The sequence below is a fragment of the Marmota monax genome, unplaced genomic scaffold, assembly GCF_021218885.2.
Source record: "Marmota monax isolate L192 unplaced genomic scaffold, Marmota_monax_Labrador192_F-V1.1 WCK01_AAM20220418_F8-fsc00092, whole genome shotgun sequence".
In the NCBI taxonomy this organism is placed as follows: domain Eukaryota; kingdom Metazoa; phylum Chordata; class Mammalia; order Rodentia; family Sciuridae; genus Marmota; species Marmota monax.
The window spans coordinates 2,587,992-2,610,550 of NW_026692583.1; the positions used below are offsets into that span (position 1 = coordinate 2,587,992).

At 48.5% G+C, this 22,559-nt stretch overlaps 1 protein-coding gene across 2 annotated transcripts in view; it reads right to left on the bottom strand.

Moving 5' to 3' along the window:
- Positions 1–1,468: 1,468 nt before the first annotated feature.
- The window catches only part of Tmem120b (transmembrane protein 120B), a 42,852-nt gene continuing 21,761 nt past the window's right edge, over positions 1,469–22,559 (bottom strand). Inside the window, exons 4-12 of one of the 2 annotated variants that reach the window (XM_046446130.2) lie at positions 21,964–22,023; positions 21,208–21,303; positions 15,678–15,767; positions 7,057–7,122; positions 6,527–6,588; positions 4,433–4,525; positions 3,103–3,167; positions 2,620–2,688; positions 1,469–2,147 (exon numbers count right to left, since the gene is read on the bottom strand). In XM_046446130.2, the coding sequence (XP_046302086.1) occupies positions 2,097–2,147; positions 2,620–2,688; positions 3,103–3,167; positions 4,433–4,525; positions 6,527–6,588; positions 7,057–7,122; positions 15,678–15,767; positions 21,208–21,303; positions 21,964–22,023 (652 nt within the window). In that variant the 3' untranslated portion in view covers positions 1,469–2,096. Of the gene's footprint in view, positions 2,211–2,619; positions 2,689–3,102; positions 3,168–4,432; positions 4,526–6,526; positions 6,589–7,056; positions 7,123–15,677; positions 15,768–21,207; positions 21,304–21,963; positions 22,024–22,559 lie in introns of both variants that reach the window. The other variant, XM_046446128.2, reaches the window with a different exon arrangement.

The window sequence follows — 22,559 nt, forward strand, 5'->3', positions numbered from 1 at the left end:
GAGGGCATTGTTTTTTAAATGTAACTAATTAAAATAATTTAAAACCCCTTTGAGCAGGGCACAGGGGCAGACACCTGTAATCCCAGCTACTTGGGAGGCTGAGGCAGGAGTATCACAAGTTTGAGGCCAACCTGGGTAACTTTGCCAGACCCTGACATAAAGTAAAAAATAAAAAGGGCTGGGGATGGCTATCCTACTCCTCAGTTCATACTCAAAGGATTTAAAATCAGCCTACCACAGGGACACAGCCACATCAATGTTTATAGCAGCTCAATTCACAATAGCTAAACTATGGAACCAACCTAGATCCCCTTCAACAGATGAATGGATAAAGAAAATGGAGTACATATACACAATGGAATATTACTCAGCCTTAAAGAAGAATGAAATTATGGCATTTTCAGGTAAATGGATGGAACTAGAGAATATCATCCTAAGTGAAAAAAGACAATTCCCAAAAAACAAAGTCTGAATATTTTCTCTGACAAGCGGATGCTGATCCATGGGGGAGAATGAAGGAACTTTGTATTATGCAGAGGGGAGTGAGGGTAGGGGTGGGGCTGTGGGGATGGGACAGATGATATACAATGAGACAGACATTATTACTCTACATACAGGTATCAATACACTACTGGTGTGACAGAGGAAGGAGAATTTGTGTTCCCTTTCTGTACAAGGTGTCAAAATGCATTCTACTATCATGTACAACTAATTAGAACAAATTTAAATTTTCTTTTTTTAAAAAAGGCAGGGCTGGGGATGTGGCTCTGTAGTAGAGTGCTACCCTAGAATGTGTGAGGCACTGGATTCAACCCCTTACACACACAGACACAAGACACACAGACAAACCTCTGAAAGCCAATGGAAGCATGTCTGTGGGTACCAGCTATGTGGTCTGGTCTGGGTGGATATGTAGGGAAATGGTCAAAGGCAGCTGAAGCCTGTGCATAGGTGGGCAGGGGCAGGCACTGAACTGAACCTGCTGGCTTCTTCACCCTCCCCACTACAGATCTGGCTGGGTACCCATACAGCAGCTCTGGCCTCACAGGCTGGCCTCTGGGAGTGAGCCTGCTCAGACTGTCCCCTTTCTCACATATTACAGAACCTCTGAGGGAGGTGGGGAATGAGCCATCTCCGAGATGCTTAAGTCCCAGCCAGGGCTGAGTATGTGGCTCCTAGGCCCTGAGTACTTGTAGTACACTTGGGAAGGTGGACTGAGGGAGGGGGTCAGGAAACCCTGAAGGATGGCCTGGTACTTCCAGTATCAACGACCTGGGCCACTCTAACAACCCAGAGGCTGGTGCGCCCTCTAGTGGCCAACTTCTTAAACCCTCCCACACTAGGACTAGCCCTCCCAGTGACTCCAAGGGGGCACAGCCCTCAGGTCCCAGGGAGGCAAGGCCACTTTCCCAAGGACCAGCAGGCAGGTGACTCAGGAAGCACAAAAGACTTGAGACAAACACAGGCAGTGGTTCTCTGAGAACTTAAATAATCCCCCATCACTGAGGGCGGGGGGCCGCGGAGGGGGCTTACAGCAGGGGCCCAGGGGAGGGGGCTCCACAGGATGCTGGAAGGTTTCATTCCACCCTGCGCCTGGGGTGCGGTAAGCAGCAAGTCAGCATAAGTCCAACCCCTGTGAGGCACATCCAAACCCCTTCGTGAGGGGGTTCAAATGACAGGGGTGGGGGCAAAGGGGCTCCCTGAGGATTTGGGCCCCACCCCTAGGAAGACTGACCCAGTCTCAGCTATTGCTGAGAGCAGCAGGGAAGGCCTCAGATTCCAGGGAAGTTAGGAGGACCCGGTATTAAATATGTCATAAATAGGGAGACTAATACTGTGCAGAGAGGTGGGCTTCACATTCCTCATGTCCTGCTTGGGAGGGGGCCTTAGCCCTGCTCCCAGCAATGCCACTGGCCCCTGAGATGCTACTGCTGTTGGCCACCAGTGACGGGCATCCAGGGTGCCAACAGGAATCCCCAGTAGTCTCAAAGTCCGGGACCCCAGGGGCACACAAGTTGAGATGCTCACAGCTTCTTCATCTCATTTCTGTTCTGGAATTTGGCACACCCAACCCTGAATGCAGACAAGTCCAAGGCTCATGGCTTCTTCGTCTTGTTTCTGTTCTTCTGGAGTTTGGCGTGCACGACCTTGAGCGTGGTCAGGAAATTGCCAAGGAAGAGGACGAGGAAGGTGAGAGCCAGCACGAACACCTGTGGACCCACAGGGATGCAGCGCCCAGCAGCACAGAGGGCAGGGTGGGTGGAGAGGAGAGAGAAGCTGGGTCAAGTCCCCTGCTGAAGTGTAGGTCCTCACCTGGGGCCCCAGGGCCCCAGCAAAGCTGCAGGGGTTTCCAGGTGCAGAGGTAGGTAAACTCGGTAAAGGCAATGAGTTCCCAGCATCAGGCTGGTCCTGAAGGAGCATTTGATTGGGTGGGCCTCCTTAGCCCCTAGATCCCTGAGGGGCTCCATGAAATCCCTCCCACTATCTCCCAGAGTTTTCTGAGCAATAGGGCCCCAAGGCAGAGAAAAGTAAGTGGCTGAGGACAGAAATGTCCCTAAGCCAGCTCAGCACCAGCAAGGCCTCACCCCTACTCACACACATGCCACACAAACGCCATACCTGCCATTCTCTGCATTCTTCATGGCTGGAGAGCTCAAACAGTGTGACAGCATTGTAGAGCTGCCAGAACTGGAGACAGGAAGACAGTACTGTTCACCCACTGAAAAGTCAGGGAGATGTCCAGACCCCAGCTTCCAATCCCACCTGCATGAGGCATACCCCCCAGATAAACTGCACCCCAGGCAGGGTGGGTATGAGGACCAATTCTGGCTTCTTTCCTTAGTATCCCTGGACCCAGAGGGCATCCCTGAGGCTTCTTGCTCCTTCAAGAAGACTGACTTGGTCTTGGCCATTGGCTAAGAGCAGCAGGGAAGGCCTCAGATCTGGGGGAAGCTGGGGTGGGCTAATACTATGGACAGAAGAGAGGTGGGCTTCACATTTCAGCTGCCTGTAAACAACTGGTGAAGAAGGGGGAGACCTGAAGACCTTCTATTCCTGGGATCAGCACAGACAGGGGCACCTCAAAATAGCAGGGGAACTCACATGGCCACAGAAGAGGAAAGGGAGGAGGAAGGTGAGGCCTCGCCACATCCAGGACTGGAATCCTTCTGTAGAAAGCAGCAAGGAGCCAAGCGCCCATATGAGGGGACTCAAGGGGCCACTGCCCCACCATGTACGCTAAGATTAGCCAGCAACTAACACCAGGCAGGCACTGTTCACCTTCTATAGGTGGGTAAGCACTCCACCGCAGTAACAACCCAGAGACCTGCAGAGCCCCTGTCACCATACCCAACTGCTCTCTCAAGTCACCATGAGACAAGGCCCGACACTACTCATGAGGCTTCAGGCACTGTGTTTTCACTAATTTCCTTAATTGGTGCAGGAGTTTGCATTTTGGAATGGGCGTTTGCACATATCGCTTCAATCATATTAAAGTAGGGCTTTTTTTTTTTTTTTAAACCAGGGATTGAACCCAGGTGCGCTTAACCCCTGAACCACATCTCCAGCCCTTGTTTATGTTTTATTAGAGATGCTGAGTTGCTTAGAGCCTCGCTAAGTTGCTGAGGCTGGCTTTGAACTTGCAATCCTCCAGCCTCAGCCTCCAAACTTGGTAGGATTACAGGCATGTGCCACAGCACTGGGCAAATAGGGCCTATTTTGCAGAGTACTCAGGTAGAAATGACCTTCTCCAATGATAGCACAGCTTTATTAGAAATAGCTTCCCCTTAAAGTTTAAATGAGGGAAAACTCTTTTTTGATTGAGCATGCCATGGATGAAAAGGGTTAAGCTCATATCTCCAATGTACAATGTTTATACATTTTTTAAATTGTTTTGGTGCCAAGAATTGAACCCAGGGCCTTGCACATCTAAGCAAATACTCTACCACTGAGCTATCCCTCCAACCCCTATTTATACATATTTATACATATATGTGTCATACATGAATTATATGCAAACCAATACTAGGCTAATAGTGTGTGTGTGTGTGTGTGTATTTTTGAGATGGGATCTCGCTATGTTGCCCAGGTTGTCCTGGGCTCAAGCCATCTACCCATCTCAGGCTCCCAAGCAGCTGGGACTACATGCACATACCATCATGCCTGCCTAATATTTTGAATATTATAAAATGCAGGCAAAGAATAGATATCTAAAAAGAATAAGGTCAAGGCCCAGCTCTGAGGGCCTGGCACTCAGTCAGCCTCACACTGGGCAACTGAAACAGAATCCATAATGAATTACAAAAAGCAACTCAGATAAAGAATGGCAGCCCTGGCTTTGCTGAATGGAAGGTCTTGTGTCCTTGCAAGGACATGCTTCAGTGTGGGGAGCTGGGCAGGCCAAGGCTTGTTTGGCCCTTGCCTGGCTACTCACCCACAGTGAGGTCCAGGTGATTCCTTTCACCCAGGGCTCGCAACCTGTAGAGGCAGCCCCTCTGGTAATAATACTGTAGGAACTGGACACAGCCTGCAGGGGGAGCACAGCACCTGGGCTTAGGGCTGACAAACCTGAGGACAGGACAACTTTGCCTCTCCCCCAAAGCCCTAAGGCCCCCAAGTTCAGCAGACCTTACCAAACCACAGGCTGGTGGGACGTCACCAGCCAGAGGGCAGAAAATTCACCCTGGTTACAATCCTCTCCCACCCAATCCCAACACACACACACACACACACACACACACTCTCTCTCTCTCTTTTTTCTCTCTCCCCCACCCTCCCCACACTAGTCTGAATCTGCTTTATCCTCTATCCAGAATACAAAGACAGCTCAGATATGAGGACCCGAGTAAGACTGGAAACTTATGAAATTTTCCTAGGCACGCAGTACACGCTTGAGAGACACCTGCTGGAACGTAAGATGCCAGTGCTAAGCTGGAGGCTGCACACAGTGGAAGATCACAAGAGATGATGCCGTATAAGGGGATAATTCCTAGTTGCTAAACATGAGGAGGTACTGACATAACAAAATAACAGTTAAGATAAAAATTTTAAAAGTTATAGGGAGAAATGCTGGGAAGTGATATTGGCCAAATTATATTGTTATATTGTGTATTGTGTTCATGTACAGATATGTAACAAATCCCATCAGTATGTACATCTATAATGCACAATAAAAAATGTGGGAAAAATAAAATTAAGTTATAATAGTAAAGCTCTATGTCCATAATTATAAAATGTACATATGAAATGTATATACATACATACATATGTATGTGTGTGTATATACATAAACATTTGAGGGGGCTGTGGCTCAGTGGTAGGGCACTTTGCCGAGCACATGTAAGACACTGGGTTCAATCCTCAGCACCACATAAATTGAAAAAAAATAAAGACATTGTATCCATCTACAACTAAAAAAAAATATTTAAAAAAAACAACATTTGAAAGGACATAGATCTTAATGTTGATCACCCCTAAAGGTGGATTATTGTATAATTTTCATTGTTGAATTTATATATTTATAGTTGTTTGCAAGCAGGTTTTTATTTAAAATCCAAGTAATATGGAGGGCTGGGGATACAGCACAGTATTAGAGCACTTGTGTAACATGCGCCAAGCCCTGGGTTTGATCCTCAGTACCTCAGGAAAAAAGAAAAAATGATAATACAGAGACAGGTATGGTGGTTGCACCTGTGTCCCAGAAACTGGGGCTGAGTCAGGAGGATCACTTGAACCCAGAAGTTTGAGGTCAGCCTGGAGTACACAGCAAGACCTGTCTTAGGGGTGTAGCTTGGTGGTAGAGCACATGCTCAGCATGCACAAGGCTGGGGATTGAAGCCCTAGCACCAAAGAAGGGAGGAAGGGAGGGAGGGAGGGAGGAAGAAAAAGGCAGGAGACAACCCCCTCAGAACCAATTCAGAATCAATTCACTGTATACCAATCCAGAGCTAATCTCTGCTTTTTTTTTTTTTTTTTTTTTTTCTGGTACTGGGGATTGAATTCAGTACGATGGATGGAAAGACCTTAACCCTGAGCTACATCCCCAGCCCTTTTTATTCTATCTTGAAACAGGGTCTCATGAAGGTGTTTGGGTTGTTTAGAACTCTCTACCCTCCTGACTCAGCCTCCAGAGTCACAAGGATTACAGGTGAGCACCACCACATCCAGCCTTCAGAGCTACTCTAAAATGAAAAAAAAAAAAATCCATTTTAAGGACTTATTTAAACCTGGGAAACAAGGTTTGTGGCTCCAACACCACTCAGTTCCCAAAGGTTGCACTCCTGGGCAGAGGCTGGGGCTCCAAAGGGCAGGTGCAGGCTGATGTCCCTCTCCTAGGGCTGGGGGTGGGGAGGTAGGGTGGAGTTCAGCTGCAGGGCAGGGAATGGTTCTTTTCTGGATTTCTGGTCAGGGTCCTCTCCCTCCCTGGTCTCCCTCTACACAGGCCAGCAGTGATGTCCACTGGGGGAACCCCTTCAGTGAGAGCCCCAAGAAATCAGTCCCTCCCCCAAAGCTGGGCTCAGACACTCACTCTGAAAAATTGAGAATGCTAAAAACTGATTGCGAAACTTCTGATAAATTAGTCCATTGGGCCTGGAGAGAAAGAGGAAAAAAAAAAAAGAGATGAGGTGCTCTGAAATCTTGACATTGGTCCCTGTCCCAGCTCTACTCCAACCAAGAGAGAAGAAAAGGTTTTAAAGTTAAGCCAGAGTCCCTGGTCTCTGCCATTATGTGTCCTGGAACTGGGCCAGGTCATGCCCATCATTCTTTCTAAAATGAAGAGAGCTTGGTAGTCATTCTGAAACCTCGTTCATTCCTTTGGCCTTGATGTTCCCTGTCACCTCTGCCCCAGACAGCAGGCAACTGTGAAATATTCCCAGCTGTGGAAATTCCCAACTGGCCTGACAGGGCCCTGGCAGCTAGGCCTCTAGCCCAGTTGTAAATTCATACTTGCCTTCCTGACCCAAAAGTCTTCCCTAGAAGGGCCCCTTCCACATTGACCAGCCTCAATTCATCCAACTCCCTGGGGAAACTCTAGGGGCCCAGCAAGGGGCAACTCACCAGGTCAGCATCACTCCAGACAGGAACGTAGAGACATAATGGTGAGACACCCACCAGCCTTTAATTCTCGGGGAGAAAAGAAGGAAAGATGCTCAGGTGGGGACAGAAACACAGGTGATGGCCTCTGTTTCCAACCTATGCAGCAGGGGCTGCTCTACAGCTGGAAACAGCTTCTTGGAGTGAGAAACCAACAAAACCAAGGGCTGAGATGTGGTCCTGTGGTAGAGCACTTGCCTGGAAATGGGCACAAACCATACTCTGTCCCTTCTTGATCCTACAGAGATAATAATCCTATGCTGACTACCTGCAGATTATCCCAGCGACCCACCTCAGGTTCCAGGGGCTTTGGAGACCCTCATAACACATCCCTAACATCACCTGGCCTTCAGGCCCACCTCCCTGTCCTCTCTGGGCACCCAGATGTTCTGAGCATCCTGGCCTTTTCTTGAATTTGCCAAGCCTGCTGCTGCCTCAGGGCGATTATGGACTGAATTACATCCCCCCGAATTCTTATGTTGATATCTACTCCAGTACCTTAGAATGTGACTCTATTTGCAGATAGTGTCTTTTTTTAAAAAAATATTTTTAGTTGTATGTGAACACAATACCTTTATTTATTTATTTTTCTGTGGTGCTGAAGATCAAACTCAGTGCCCTACATGTGTTAGGCAAGCGCTCTCCCACTGAGCTACAAACCTAGCCCCAGAGAGGGTCTTTAAAGAGGTAACTGAAGTTAACAGAGGTCACAAAGGTGACCTAATCCAATGTGACTGGTGTCGTTGTACACAGAGGAAAAGGCACCAGGGATAAGTGTGCACAGAGGAAAGGACACACTGTGAAGGTGGCCCTCTGCAAGCCAAGGAATAAAGACCTCAGAGACCAGCGTGCTAGCACCTTGACCCTGGACTTCCAGCTTATGGAACCATAAAGAATAAAGATGTAGTTTGAGATGCCCAGTATACAGTAGTCCCTGTGGCAGTCCAGCAGCTAGTACAAGGCCTCTATACCTGCTGCTCTCTCTGTTCCAAGTCTTCTGCCTGCTGGGGGTGGGTCTGAATTCAAGTTTCAGACTAACTTTCGCCTCCGCCAAAGGCCTTCGCTGACCACCTTGCTAAAACCCTGGATTACATTCCTGTTTAATTTTCTTCATGGTACTTACTGCCATCTAAGATTATGTACTCCTCTGTTACTGAGCCCCCTTTCCCACTCATCTGTAAATCCCAGGAGAGCAGGGATCTTGTCTATGTTGCTCACTGATGTATCTGTGACACCAAGATCAGAGCAGCTGCTCAGTTACTGTGTTGAATAAACACACAAATGTATATGCACTCACAAAGAGCCGTAGCCATGCTATCCTGTGCAGACACAGGGATGACAGACTCCACATGTGTCCACATCTGTCTCGGGTCTCTGCTGGCCTCCCCATCTCCTCTCTGGGAGCTGCAATCCAAACACATGGAGCAATGAGCTCTGCTAAATGCACCCTGGGAACAGCTGGGCTCCTTCCTCCCAAAGACTGGGCAATGGGTGACGGCCATGGAAATAGTAATCACCTCTGTTCTGTCATAATTCTTCCAGAACAGAGTACTGAGAAGGCAGATGTCCAGATGCTGTCTCTTATAAGGAAGAGGAACCACGAGAACCTGCTGCTGGGGAAGAGGGTGCTGCATGAGGCTTTCTTTTTAATGAAAACCAGCCTGCAGCTTGCGCTCCTGTCATCACCACCAGGCCAACTGGCAGCTACAGGCCTGCTATTTGGGGATGTGGCAAACAACATTCCAAGGAGTGGCTCTGCCATAGTCTACTTGGCTCTTCCACAAATGGTCACCATGCCTCTTCTCAATACTGTTGTGACATCCTTGTGGAAGTCCCCTGCATGACACTTTCTCCATGGTGGCTATCAGAAGCTGGACGACTGGGGCAGGTTATGTCTTGATACCTATCAAATCACCCTCCAAAACAGCTTCCCCAATTTACACTCCCATCAGCAGTAGATTTGTTTCCCAAAACCTTCACAAACACTAGAGACAACATTTAAATTTTTTTTTAGTTGTAGCTGGTCACCATACTTTTATTTTATTTATTTTTATGTGGTGCTGAGGACCGAACCCAGGGCCTTACACATGCTAGGCAAATGCTCTACTGCTAAGCCACAACCCCAGCCCAACATTTAAAATTTTTGTCACTCTCATTATGTCTTTTGTGGGGGGGGGGGCACTGGGGATTGAACCCAGGGCCTCATACATGCCAGGCAAACACTGCACCATGGAGCTACACCCCTGCCACTGTTATTGGGATTTTTTTTTTGGCAGCAGGAGGGGGTAGGGCGGGGGAACCAGGGATTGATCTCAGGGGCACTCTACCACTAAGCCACATCCCCAGCCCTATTTTCTATTTTATTTGGAGACAGGGTCTCGCTGAGTTGCTTAGCACTTTGTTAAATTGCTGAGGCTGGCTGTGAACTCGTAATCCTCCTGCCTCCTGAGCTGCTGGGCATGTGCCACTGTGCCCAGCTGTTTGTCATTGGGATCCTAACTTGCATTTCCTAATAGGTGGGTTGGATCCATCTTAAAACCTTCCTACTGGAAAGTGCACGTCACAAGAATGAGGGCTGAATCTTAACCACCTCCTCTTCTCTTTTCAGCCCATAAGACATTTCTGGATATCAATTAGCTGTTCAGGCAACAGCCTATGTGTGACTCAAGGATTATGGTAAGAGATTTAGGTTTTACAAGGCTCTGTATTCCTAGCAATAACAGTACCAGGTAAACAACAAGCATTCAATAAATGTTGTCACGAATGACGTGATATCCAGGAGGTGTGGCGAGTGAAAGCAGCAGCTAGTCTGTATGCCAACCACCACAGGAGATCACATTCATCCAAATCTTTGTCCCCAGCACTGCCCCAATTCTACTACCCTCTTCTTGCCTGTCTGAGTCTAAGAGGACCCCTGAATCCAATTTCCTAATAGTAAATTCAGCTGGCCAGATCCTCGGACTTTCAGCTTGAAGATCAACCAAGAGCCTGACATGGCAGTGCATGCCTATAATCTCAGCTGCTCAGGATGCTGAGGCAGGAGGATCACAAGTTTGAGGCCAACCTAAAATTTAGTGAGATCTTGTCTTAAAATTAAAAGGGCTATGGGTGCAGCTCAGTGGAAGAGCACTTGTCCAGCATGCATGAGGCCCTTGGTTCAATTCCCAGGACCTCCCGCCACCAAAGGGCAACCAAGAGGTGTCACTGCAACCTCTCTAGAGTTCTGCAAAGCCACACAGGAGCTCTCAGATCTTGTCCCCAGACACTCTTTTGTCCTACTCCCCAAAGTTTCCCTGAGAAATGCCCTGGGCCAAACCCACACTCTGGACAAGCTTGACTGAGCAGCGGCTTTCAATTTCAGAGCTAGTGGTGCCCAGAGCCCAGTTTTGACAGATGCCACCAATAAACACAGCTCAGCACCATGGGGTGAAGCTAGAAACTGCATCTTCCCCAGCTTAGCATTCATGAGCCCTACGTCCATCTGTTCACCCCAGGGCTCGGGGCTGGTTTTGTGTCTGTGTGTTTTTATATAAAGGTTTGATTGTGATATAGCTCAGATACCGTCAAATTCATCCAGTTATACAATTCAGTGGCTTTTATTATATTCTCAGAGCTGTGTAACCATCACAATCAATTCAGAACCTTTGAATCACCTCAAAAAGAACTCTGCAAAAACCCCATAGCAGTCACTTTCTGGGCCATGTTTGCCATAAAAACAAGGCCTGTGGACTTGTTCTTAGAAGCAGAGGGTATAGGACTCAGGAAGAGCAGGTGCAGGTGGGCCAGAGCAGAGGGATAGCACATTGGACTCTGTAGATCATGCCAGGGAGATTGCCCCTTCTCCCTTCAGGACACATTAGATAACGTCTGCGTGTGCAGAAGAGATGCACACCAGGCATTGTTCAACCCAAGGCGCTTCTGGCTTTGGGGTTGGGGCAATCTGGACAGCTGGGGAATGGCTTCTACTCCTCCCTTGCCTGCAGCCCTCTACATGTTTGTTCCAAGGATAGGCCCCTGAAAAAGCCAGAGATCCAAGCACTGTGAGCTGGTTCTCTAGGAAAGCCAACCCAGTTGGATTGCCATCACTATTGATTTGGGCATAGAACTAACTATAGTGGATATCAGCTGTTTTTTTTTTTTTTTTAGAATTTTTAATATTTATCTTTTAGTTTTCGGCGGACACAACATCTTTGTTTGTATGTGGTGCTGAGGATCGAACCCGGGCCGCACGCATGCCAGGTGAGCGCGCTACCGCTTGAGCCACATCCCCAGCCCAATATCAGCTGTTTTGCCATCTGCCAATCACCACCCATCCTGGTCCGCGGCCTCAGGTATATAGGAAATCACCCCACTCACACCATCAGCTGGTTTGGTAGAGCTGAGGACTGTATCCAGCACGTGTCTTAGAACTGGCCAATCGGTGTTCAGCAGCTCTTTGGCAACAGTGATTGGCTCAGGGGCCAGCAAGTCATCCCAATTTAACCAGTCAGAAGTTTGAAGATTCCCTCTGGATCTATGAGGATACAGGAGGGGCTCTCAGCTCTGGAACTGCTGACCCGATTCCTGGCCAACCTGGGCTTAGAGGAGCCAGCCCAGGGAGAACACTAGGGAGTTAGAGTGGGCTGTTAACATTGTTGGGAGTGGGTCATGCTGGTGTACACGGCCAGAATCCCAGCAACTCAGGACACTGAAGCAGGAAGATCACCAAGTTTGAAGCCAGTCTTGGCAACTTAACGAGGCCCTGTCTCAAACAATAAGAAAGGGCTGGAGGTGTAGCTCAGTGACAGCACCCCTGGATCCAATCCCCAGGACCGGGGGTGTGTTGGAGGGGGGCACTGTTGGAGCTTTTTTTCTCCTTTTCCCAGTTATGTGGGCTCATAAGTGCCCCCTCAGATTTAGACCCTCCTGGGTGGGTTTCCATCATTTGCCAAGTTTGCAAGGGAAGCTGACTTGCTTATTGAGCCAAAGAGCTACAGCTCAGGTGGGAGCCCGCACAGCAGGGGTGGCTCCATTTTGTGATGGGAATACACCCACACCCCAAGCCTGTTCCCAGAGAACTCCTTCTGTCCAAATTCAGGTCTCAGACACAACCAGGAAACAGACAAGAGTCTCGGGGACCCATCACGTATGACCACAAAAGTAGGACCCTAAATAGAATAAGTTACACTTTATGTATGTATATTCTGCCAAAGTCCATTCTACTGTCATGTATAACTAAGAATAAAAAATAAAAATCTTTTTAAAAAATGTCTCTGGGAGACAAGCCTGCAGGAGGTGCATATGGTTGGTTCTGCTCTACTGTCCCCATAATACCAGTATGGTCTCAAAGACCTTTCCTCACTGCAGAGCCTGGCTTCAATTCATTTCAACAAAGTCCATGGGGTGTTTGCTGGGTACCAGCCCTAAGCTCCTGAGCTGGCTCTGGGCTACTTAAGAAATGAGAAAAGCAGCACGCATCCCAACTTGGGCCCTCCTGCTGCCTCCGCCCATGCTTTTTGGGAATGGTTTCTTAGCTATTCCCTGGTGAGAAGCCAGAGCAGGAGAAACCTCCTGGACATCTTTCTTCATCCGCCCCAGGATAAATCAGCTCTGAGAAGGAGCTGGAGGAGGATGGAGACTAAATCTGTAGCAGATGTTGAAAACGAGTCACAAGTTTTGAGTCACCCAGATTCAGCCCACCTGCCTCATCCCCTCCCCCACAAGCCAGCCACAGCTTATTGCCGTCATTCTAGAAGCTGAGGCCCTCATTTGGGCCCACTGGCCTCATTCCAGGCTCTCCTCCCCAAGGCCAGTGTGGGATGACAGCCTGGAGGAATGGTTCCATCACAACTTGAGATTTCTTGGGCCACACTTACCAGGACAGGGCCTTTTTAAATTTGTGAGTGCTCCCAAAAAGTAGTGTGAGTTATCTTGGAGTCTTGTAACTCAGTGTCTGGTGCTCAATAAATATGTGATGAACAGCACATACTTGGGGGCAGGAAGAGCAAATGTACAGAAAGCTTTGCTGTGAAAGCCCAGAGAAAACACTCCTGCTCTTCCTTCAGCATCAACACCCAGGAGCCAGGAAAGCTCCTGCTAAACTGTTAGGCAAGTGAGGTTTGTCTCTGGAACTCCATCCCTCCCTTAGTACCGGCGCTGAGCTCCACAATTTCAGGGACTCTCTCTCCTTCTCTTTGGTAACTCCCCCACCAACAGCTCAACATAGTAAAAACAAATAACAACAATAAAAAACTGGACAGAATAACTCTTCCTAAAGTGTGGATGACTGTTAAAGTTAAAGCATGCACCCAAGTTATCTCTCCTAATTTTTTTATACCTTTATTTATTTATTTTTATGTGGTGCTGAGGATCGAACTCAGGGCCTCGCACATGCTAAGTGAGCGCTCTACTGCTGAGCCACAACCCCAGCCTCCCCACCCAAGCTCTCTTAATAGAAGCTCAGCATATGGGTGAAACAGCAAGATGATGGCAAGTCCACAGCTACAGAAAAGAATTAGTGATAAAAGTGTCTTGCCAATTGCCCTGGTCTCATTTCCCTATCATCTGGATTCTTTCCAACCACATCCCAAAAAAGATAGATACTATTCACTCTAAAATTAATGTTACTTATAACTTAATGTTAATATGAATTTACTTATTAAATTAATTGTACTATGAATGTTACTTATTTGGTAAGGTCTTCTACTTCAGTGTTCCCCAAAGCATAGGTGCATGCCACCCAGTTTTAGGATGACATGAGAGCATCACACCAAATGTAATGAACCTCAAGGAAAGGTCCACTGTTTAGTTCTTCTCCTTTCCCGATTAACTCGAGGAGAGTCTGGGTTACATGCTAGGATATCTTTAATGCCTCTTGAGATCTGCTCATCCCCCTTTTGCTACACACACACACACACACACACACACACACACACACAGAGCAAACTTCAGGCCCAAGGGCTCAAGAAGCAAGAATAACTGACATCAACGATCTCTACAGGGAAAATAGTAGGATACTTTTACAGAACTCTTCTCCAACTGCTGGTTGTTTTCCATGAATGATGGTGAAATAAAGTTTTCTATAATCATAAATCAATATACATTTAAGTTTAAAAAAAAGGAGGATTGATTTAAAATGTAAGGAGATCATCACCCAGGTTGTACATGAATATGGCAAAAATGGTGAGGACAGGACAAGAATGAGCAGTCTGAGAAACACTGATCTGTCTAAACAGCTGTGCTATAGGCTGTGCTCCTGAGTCACTGTGCCCACCCCCATGGGCTGGCAGGAGGGATATGGTGGTCCTTACCTCTTGGCTTTTTGTTCAGGGTGAGATCCGGCAGGGCAGGGACCTGCCATGAGAGACCACCAGGCAAAAAAGTGAGAAGCTGGCAAATAATTTCAGGGGTTTGGCAGATGTTCATTTCTTGGCTGATCCTTACCAGTCCCAGAAAGCAGGAAGTAGGAAGGGGTTGGGAGGCTGTTCCATGGTCACCCCCCAAAGAATCAGACCTTCAGAAAATGAGTCCTCTACGTGGCAAGGCATGGGTCTTTTATTTACCCCCCATGCTGGGGATCAAATCCCGGGCCTTATAACATACTCTACTCCCAACCTCCAAGTAATGGATCTTAACTAGGTCCCATGACTCTGCTCAAGGGCAGGTAGAACAGAAAGGAGACCAAGAGAAAAACAGTGAGGTTTCTCAGACTCAGAACCTTTTAGAGATGGGGAAAGTTGGGGACACCCAATCATGCCAAGATTCACTCATGACACTAACGCAATCGCTTCCCCCAAGGGACCTGAAAACCACCCAAAGAGGGATATGGCTTGCCCAGGGCCACAGAGCTGCTCAGTGACAGCACTGGTACTAGAACCCAGGAATTCTCATTCCTAACACAGGATACGTTTGGCCCAAGACCCTCACCAACCTGTCTATTCTTCTCCCCATCTCCTTGTATAGGACCTTCCACTCTTGACACCAAAACTCATCACCCTCCTAGAAATAATATCCTAGTATTCCTCTGAGGAACTTTTCCCCTCCTGACAAGTGTTTCTGTGCTGCTAACAATGGCTGCAGGGTGGGCAGGAGGCTCCAGCCTAGTCAGTCACAGCAGTGTACTGGTGGGCAGCAGTTCAGAGACCCAGTCAGCTCCTGGACCCAACCAATGGGACCCAGTTGCTGAGCCATGGAACAGAGAAATATGTCCTGCTTGCCAAGAGTGATGGTGTGGAGCCTGAGAGTGAAACAACACAGGAGAGGGCAGAGCTGAGAGATGGAGAAATGGGTCCTGATGACACTGTCAGAACACCTAGGTTAGGCCTTACCTGAAGTCAGAACCAATGAACCTGCTCATTTTGTGAGACAACAGATTTCCTGTTACACTAAACCAGTTTGAAGTAGGATTCCTTGCACCTCTGCAGAATAACCATGAACATGAAACTGCGCCAGCAGCATCAGATGCAGTGTCCCTCTTCTCTGGGTCACAGAGCCCCCAAGAGGAAAGGGAATGCAGGTTGAGGGTATCAATCCTCACCTGACTCCCCTTCATGACAGAATTCCTTTTGGCTCCCTCTGCGCCCCCCACAATCTGGGCTCCCAGTTACCTCGAGCCGTTGCTGATGAGAATACTCTCCCGGATCGTCAGGGTGCAGTAATACCACACCAGCAGGAAGTTAAAAACTTCATCCGTCACCCTGGCATGAAGAAACAGCCCCAGGGAGGGGAGCAACGTGAGCACCAGGACAGCCAGCCCTTCACCCCAAAAGGACAGCACCAGGGCAAGGGCTGCCCATGGCAGGCGCTACCTCTGGAAACCCCTACTCCACCTTGGCAAGCAGCAGTCTGGACCCTGGATGTCTCCTCTCTCCCTGTAATGTCCAGGGCCACTGCTCTTCCTTCTACCGGGCCCTACCTGCACTCCAGGCTCTAGCTGAGGATCTCCTCCTCCCTGGTCCAATGCCCAAGGCAACCCATCTCTAAACTCTTCCTGTCTGGGAAGATTCTGGATGACAACAGAAGGACCTTTAAGAACTGTTCTATTTTAGGTTGTTTGTCTTCAATGGTAAGATGCAAATTCCTCCCATCTTCTCAAACCGGGTAGTTTTGGGGTGGGGGTTACTGGGGATAGAATCTAGGTGTCTCTACCACTGAGACAGATCCCAAGACCTTTTCATTTGTTTAATTTTGTGTGTGTGTGTGTGTGTGTGTGTGTGTGTGTGGTGCTGGGGATTGAACCCAGGGCTTTATGCATGCAAGGCAACCACTTTACCAATTGAGCTATATCCCCAGTCCCCTTAATTTAATTTTTGACAGGGTCTCTCACTAAGTTGCTGAGGCTGGCCTCCAACTTAGGATCCTCCTGCCTCAGCCTCCACACTCACTGAGATTACAGGTGTGTGCCACCACACCTGGTTAAACCATTTGTTACACATATGAAATGAGTCTTAATGGCCTATGTGAGCTATCAAGCTAAATGAAGAAATACTCCTTTGCCTCTTCTACTGTGATTGTAGCCTGGAACCCAGCTGAGCAGGTCTCAGATGCAGACAGAATGGACTGCTGATGCCCATGGGGCTGTGGGCCTCAGCTTGCCATCTGTAAAGTGAGAAGGCTGGCCCCCTACCAGAGCATCCCAGGGCAAAGGGTCCTGGGAAAGAGCCAGTGGCAAACAGCCCTCTGAGGCACCCCTGCCAGCAAAGGCTCTGGTGGAGGGCTCTGTCTTTGACCCTGACAGGGAAGCTCTTCTGCACCTGCCAGTGCCAGAAAGACTTCTCCCAGGAGAAATGACCATGGGTCTGGGCTGTCTGCAGATAAGGGAGGAAAAACACCCCAATTTCCCTGAAGTGGGAGACCCTCTTCCCTCAGAGGGAAGGAGGGAGGATGCAACTTCGGCAACAATGAATAAAATTAGGTGTGTCTCTGAAGCTATGTGACTGTGTTTTGTGGAGTGAGATGACAGTTACCCTCAGACCCCAGGGCTGAACTGTTGTCACCCACAAAGATAGTCTCAGGAAGGTCAGGATTCCTGAATTCACTCTGGAATTCCAGGCCTGAGTCCAAATCCCAGTTCTGTCACTTCCCAGCTGTGGGACTGAGGATGAGTGAGCCGCTCCTTGAAGCCCACACTTCCCCTCTGTAATGTGGGAGGGTAATGGCACCTGCTGTGAAGGGCTGCCATGCTCACGAGCTCAGTTAATACAGAGTGCTTAAGACAGTGTCCCCAGTGTAGCAGAGCTGTGCATGTCCTGGGTTAAAACTCTGGAAGTACCAGACCATCCAGTCTGCAAAATGAGGTTCAGAAGCTTATCACTGAGGAATCAGAGGCCCACAGGACTGGACGAGAAGTGAGGGTGGCGAGAGACAGGTATCCCAGGACAGAGGGTCACTTTTTTTTTTTTTTTTTTTGGTACTAGGGAGTCTAGTACCAAAATCCAGGGGTGCTCAACCACTGAGCCACATCCCCATCCCTTTTTATATTTTATTTAGAGACGGGGTCTCACTGAGTGGCTGAGGGCCTTGCTAAATTATTGAGGCTGGCTTTGAACTAGCTCCTGCCTCAGCCTCCTGAGCCGCTGGGTTTATAGGCGTGTGCCACTACACACAGCTGGGTGAGGGTCACTTTCAATGCAGGTTTTCCTGCTCACCTCCAGCAGGAGGAAAGCACAATAGCCAGCTGTGGATACAAGGACATTTTCGCTAATCCCTTCCTAAATCTTCTGGATGAAGACAGGAGTCAAAACAAAATGTTATGGTTCCAGCACTTGCTCTAACTTGCTTCAGGTGCTGGCCTCAATCTGCTTGGCAAAGTGTGTGAGTTTCCTATGGCTGCTGTAACAAATCACCTTGAACTAAACGGTTTAAAGAAACCATTTAATCTCCTACCATTCTGGAGGTCAAAAGTCTGAACTGGATCTCACCAGGCTAAAATCAAGCTTTTGGCAGGCCTGATCCCTGCTGGAGGCTCTCAGGGAGAATATGCTTCCTGTCCTTTTCTAGTTTCCAGAGGCTGCCGTATTTCTTGTCCTTGTACCATTCCTATCCTGGTTTCTGTCATCACATCTCCTCCTGGGACTCTGATTCTTCTGCCTCCCTCTTATGAGGACTCTTATGATGACCCTGGGTCCATATGAATAACCCAGGCTAACCTGCACATCTCCAGATCCTTAATCCAATCATATCTGCAGAATTCCCTCTTGCCATATAAGAGAGTGTGTTCACAGGTTGCAGAGACGAGGACGGGACCACTACTCAGCCTCTCACACTGGTCAGCACTGGTAACCGGAAACTTGCTATGCTACGCTCATTCTGCACGGATGGTCACTCTGAATCCTTGAAAAGCCCTGCACAAAGCAGATACATGTACCACGCTCACGCCTGCATCACTTCCAATTGCCAGAACCTGCCACTCTTGATGTACCCAGGGCTCTCTTGGGCCACCACAGCCACTCTTCTGGTGCACAAAGCAGATCAGAAGGTGGAGGAATTAGTACCCTCTAGGAGCAGTCCCTAGCTTCCCTGATGGACAGCAGTGGGAGGACGAGACACCAGCTGCCTGGCCCTCAGGTGGGACATCCCAGGTTGTTCTGTACTGTCCTGGATTCTCTGCAGCACTGAGCTCCAAATGCCTATGGGATGGCTCTTCTTTGTTTCACTTTTCGTTCGGCTACCCGTGTTTCCTAAGATCATCTATCATAGGGACTGAAATACTTGTCTTGGGGTATTATATATTTGTCTTCTAAAGGAAACCCAAGGATGGAACTACTTCCTACTTTACAGATGAGGAAACAAAGGTTCAGAGAGGGGGAGTGAGTTGCCCAGGATCACACAGCTGCTAAGCCTTGGAATGAGATCCAACGCTTAGCAGCTGGCTAAGGCTTGAGACCTGGCTTGAAATCCCATAAAGCAGTTCTGACCTGACAGCTTCTTGGCTTGAAGACTGCAGAGAGAAGTCTCAAACTTTCTAGGTACCTCAGATACCCAGAAAAATCTTCCTAAACACCAGGCAGCATGGAAAAGAGGGGTCCTAGGGACCATGGGAAAGACGAGGAAGCAGAGTGGTGAAGGGCTATACTCAAGGTCACATAGCCTATGAGTGGTAGAGTTGGGCTTAGGACCCAGGGCTCTGAAGCTGTTGGCTGTCAAACTGCAAGCTTAGAGGTATCAAGGAGGGCATTTGGGTGGAGCACCCAGCAAGGAAACTATGCCAAGGGGGAAAGTATAACCCTGCTAGTTGGGCACACTGAATATTAAGCTGTGATCTTTGGGGGGCAGATGGGAAGATAGATTCTGGCTATGTTTTCAGGCTGATCTTAAACTCATGGGCTCAAACAACTCATGGTTGCATGCACCTGTAGCTGAACTACAGGTGCATGCAACCATGCCTGGCTGTGATCTTCCTGAGAGCCCAGTCCTAAAACAAGGTGACAGTGACAATAACAGTAGCAAGTACTAATGGCTCCATAGCAAGCTCCCCTGTGGTCACCAGGAGAGAGAAGCTGCCTGCCCAGTCCCACCCCCTGCCCCTTTTTCAGCCCCCAAAACTTATATCCACTGGGACCTCAGCATGTGACCTCATTTGGAAATAGGGTCTTTATAAATGTGAGAAGTTTAAACGAAGTCATACTGGGTTAGGGTGAGTCCTAAATCCAATGGCTGGTGTCCTTACAAGAAGGCCATGAGGGAGACACTCAGGAATGGAACCATGTGTCAACAGATGCAGCGACTGAGGTAAAAGGACTTAAAGCCAAGGAACATTACGGACTACCAGGGAGGACAGCCAAGGAAGAACCTGCCTTGGAGCCTGCCAACACCTTGATTTCTGGCCTCCCGAGCCACCAGAGAAGAGGACAGATTTCTGTGGTTTTAAGCTCCCCCAGTTGGTGGGACGTCTTATGGCAGCCCCAGGAGACTGAAACATAGGGGAGGGGGAGAAATGGGACTATCCATCCAGGCCCTGGGTGAAGAACTTGACAACACAGTCCAGGTTTCCCCTGGAGGGCCCTAGAGGTCCCCATGCAAGGGAATATGGTTGCACACCAAGAACTTTTACCACTTCCAGAGGGGAGGGTGAGCAGGTATTACTGGTGTGCACAGCCTCTGCCCCCAGGGAAGTGGGCCAGGCTCCACGCAGCAGGCAGACATGAGCCCAGGGCGTGCGAGAGCCTGTCGGGTCACCTGAGTGCCAGATCAGCAGCTGGACTCTCAGCCAAGGGCAGAAAATAAACTCTTGACACATGGACAAAATCCAAAACCATACTTGGCTGCCTCCCCTGAGGGCAGAAGAACCAAGGCCAGAGGGAAGAAAGGACCCCAGGGCAGTGCAGCGCAGCCCCACCTCCCTCCTTGGAGAGCTTGCCAACCACAGAATGTGGATGCACTGAACCTTCCCCACCCTGTGAAGTATGGCCTGTTGTCACCTTGTCTTACAGATGGGGAGACTAAGGCTCCCAGGGGGAACCCACCCATGGTAACAGCCAGTTAGTCTCAAAGCCAGTGTTTAAACCCAGGCATTCTGGGCTAAATCTTTTTCTTTTTGTATTTTTTAAATTTCTTTCTTCTTTTTTTGCAATTCAGATATAATCCACTTACCTTTTAAAGTATTCAGTGGGTTTTGTTATATTCACAGAACTGTGTGCAACTGACATTACCTAATTTCAGAACTTTCTTATCACCCCAAAAAGAAACCCTATAATCCATGAACAGCCACTCCCTGTTGCCCCTCCTCCAGCCCCTCCTCCAGCAGGCTCTGACCTGAGCTGTCTCTAGATTGACCTACCGTGGATATTTCCTATCCATGCAATCATGCAACATGGTTTTCTGGGTCTGCCTTCTTCACTTAGCAGCATGTGTCAGTGTTTTATTCTGCTTTTTGGCTGAACAGCATCCTGTTGTATGGATGTGCCACACTGGACTCTGTCTTAACTACTGCATCAGAGGGCCCTCCAGCAGCCCTGTAGGCCCTCCACAGGTGATCAGCATTACAGTTTCCCATGAGAAATGGTCCTTCCCCCCTATATCTTATCACACCAAACACTCCAGGAGCATAAGGGACCTTGCCTCCATCTGGCCACCTCTCTCTCCTGGCCCCCTCCTCACACCACATGTGCTCATGCACACACTGCCACGCCCCACTACCTGTAGTGAAGGACAAAGCGACACGCCACAGCTCCCAGGAGCAGGATTATAGTCAGGTAGAGCTTGAACTTCTCATACTCATCCTTGTAGGCAAACCTGCCATGACATAACCCCCCAAGAAAGGTCACATTCTATTAGTATTCCACTCCACTCCCAGCCCTGCCAGTTCCAGGACTACCACCACTGCTACAACCCATGAGGACCTGCACATTCCACTAAAGGAGACACTGGCCTTGAGTCAGCAGTGACCAATGAAGGAAAGAGGGCCAACTACAAAAGGTCCCCCTGTCCCTGGACTCCTGGTTAGAGCTTTGGGCCCATGATGCAAAGAGGCAGGGCAGAGATAGAGTCTCTCCCTCAACCAAGTGGTGCAGCAGAAACACAAGGGTCACTCTTGCCTAGAAATGGAGAGATTCCAGGGGACAGGAGCACCCATTTCCCATGGGAAATGCTCTAACAAGGGAAGTAATAAATGTTATATGAAGGGAACAGAGCAGGGGCCACTCTCATGGGAAATGGGGAACCTTATCCACCAACATATTGACTCTGGGAAAAGAAGGAAGGAAACCTTCCCCAAGGTGTCTACCCACTAAGGAGGACCAGGCCAGAAAGACCAAAAGCCAGAGCCCAAACTGCTAACCTGCTTTGATTTATGTAAAAATTCTAGCTTGGACCTATCTTCCCTGAGTGAAAAGAGCAAGATGCCTGGATTTTGAGCCAATAGTTGGGTGGAGGGGCAGGTCCAGGCATACTTACTTGGCCTGGTTGCTGAGGAGGGTCACATTCACATTACCAAGGACCAGATTCAAGTAGAGCCTGGAAGGAAAGACCTGTGAGAGCCACATTCCTGAACAGCCTTGAGAGTCGTCCCACCCAAAATTATGCACTGAGCACTTAATATGAGAAAATAGGCACCAGAGCAAATGAGAACAATGATTAATTCAAGAATATGGCAGCTTGTACATGGATGTCTATTAGCTCATTTCCCCCATCAAAGCTGGCTTAGAGAACCTATTGCCCCTTCTCCCGTACAGCCAGATGTAAGCGTGTGACTAAGTTCCAGGCAATGAAGTGAGGTGAAGGCATAAGTATAATCTCTAGATCAATTTAGAAAGTGTTTTTTTAAGTGGTACTGAGGATTGAACCCAGAGGTGCTCTACGACTGAATTACATCCCCAGTCCTTTTTATACACACATACATATATATATATATATATATATATTTTTTTTTTTTTTTTTTTTTTTTTGCAGGGGTGGGGATAGGGCAGGGTTGTCCTAAGTTGCTGAGGCTGTTCTCAAACTTGTAATCCTCCAGCCTCAGCCTCTAGAGTCACTGGGATTCCAGGCATGCA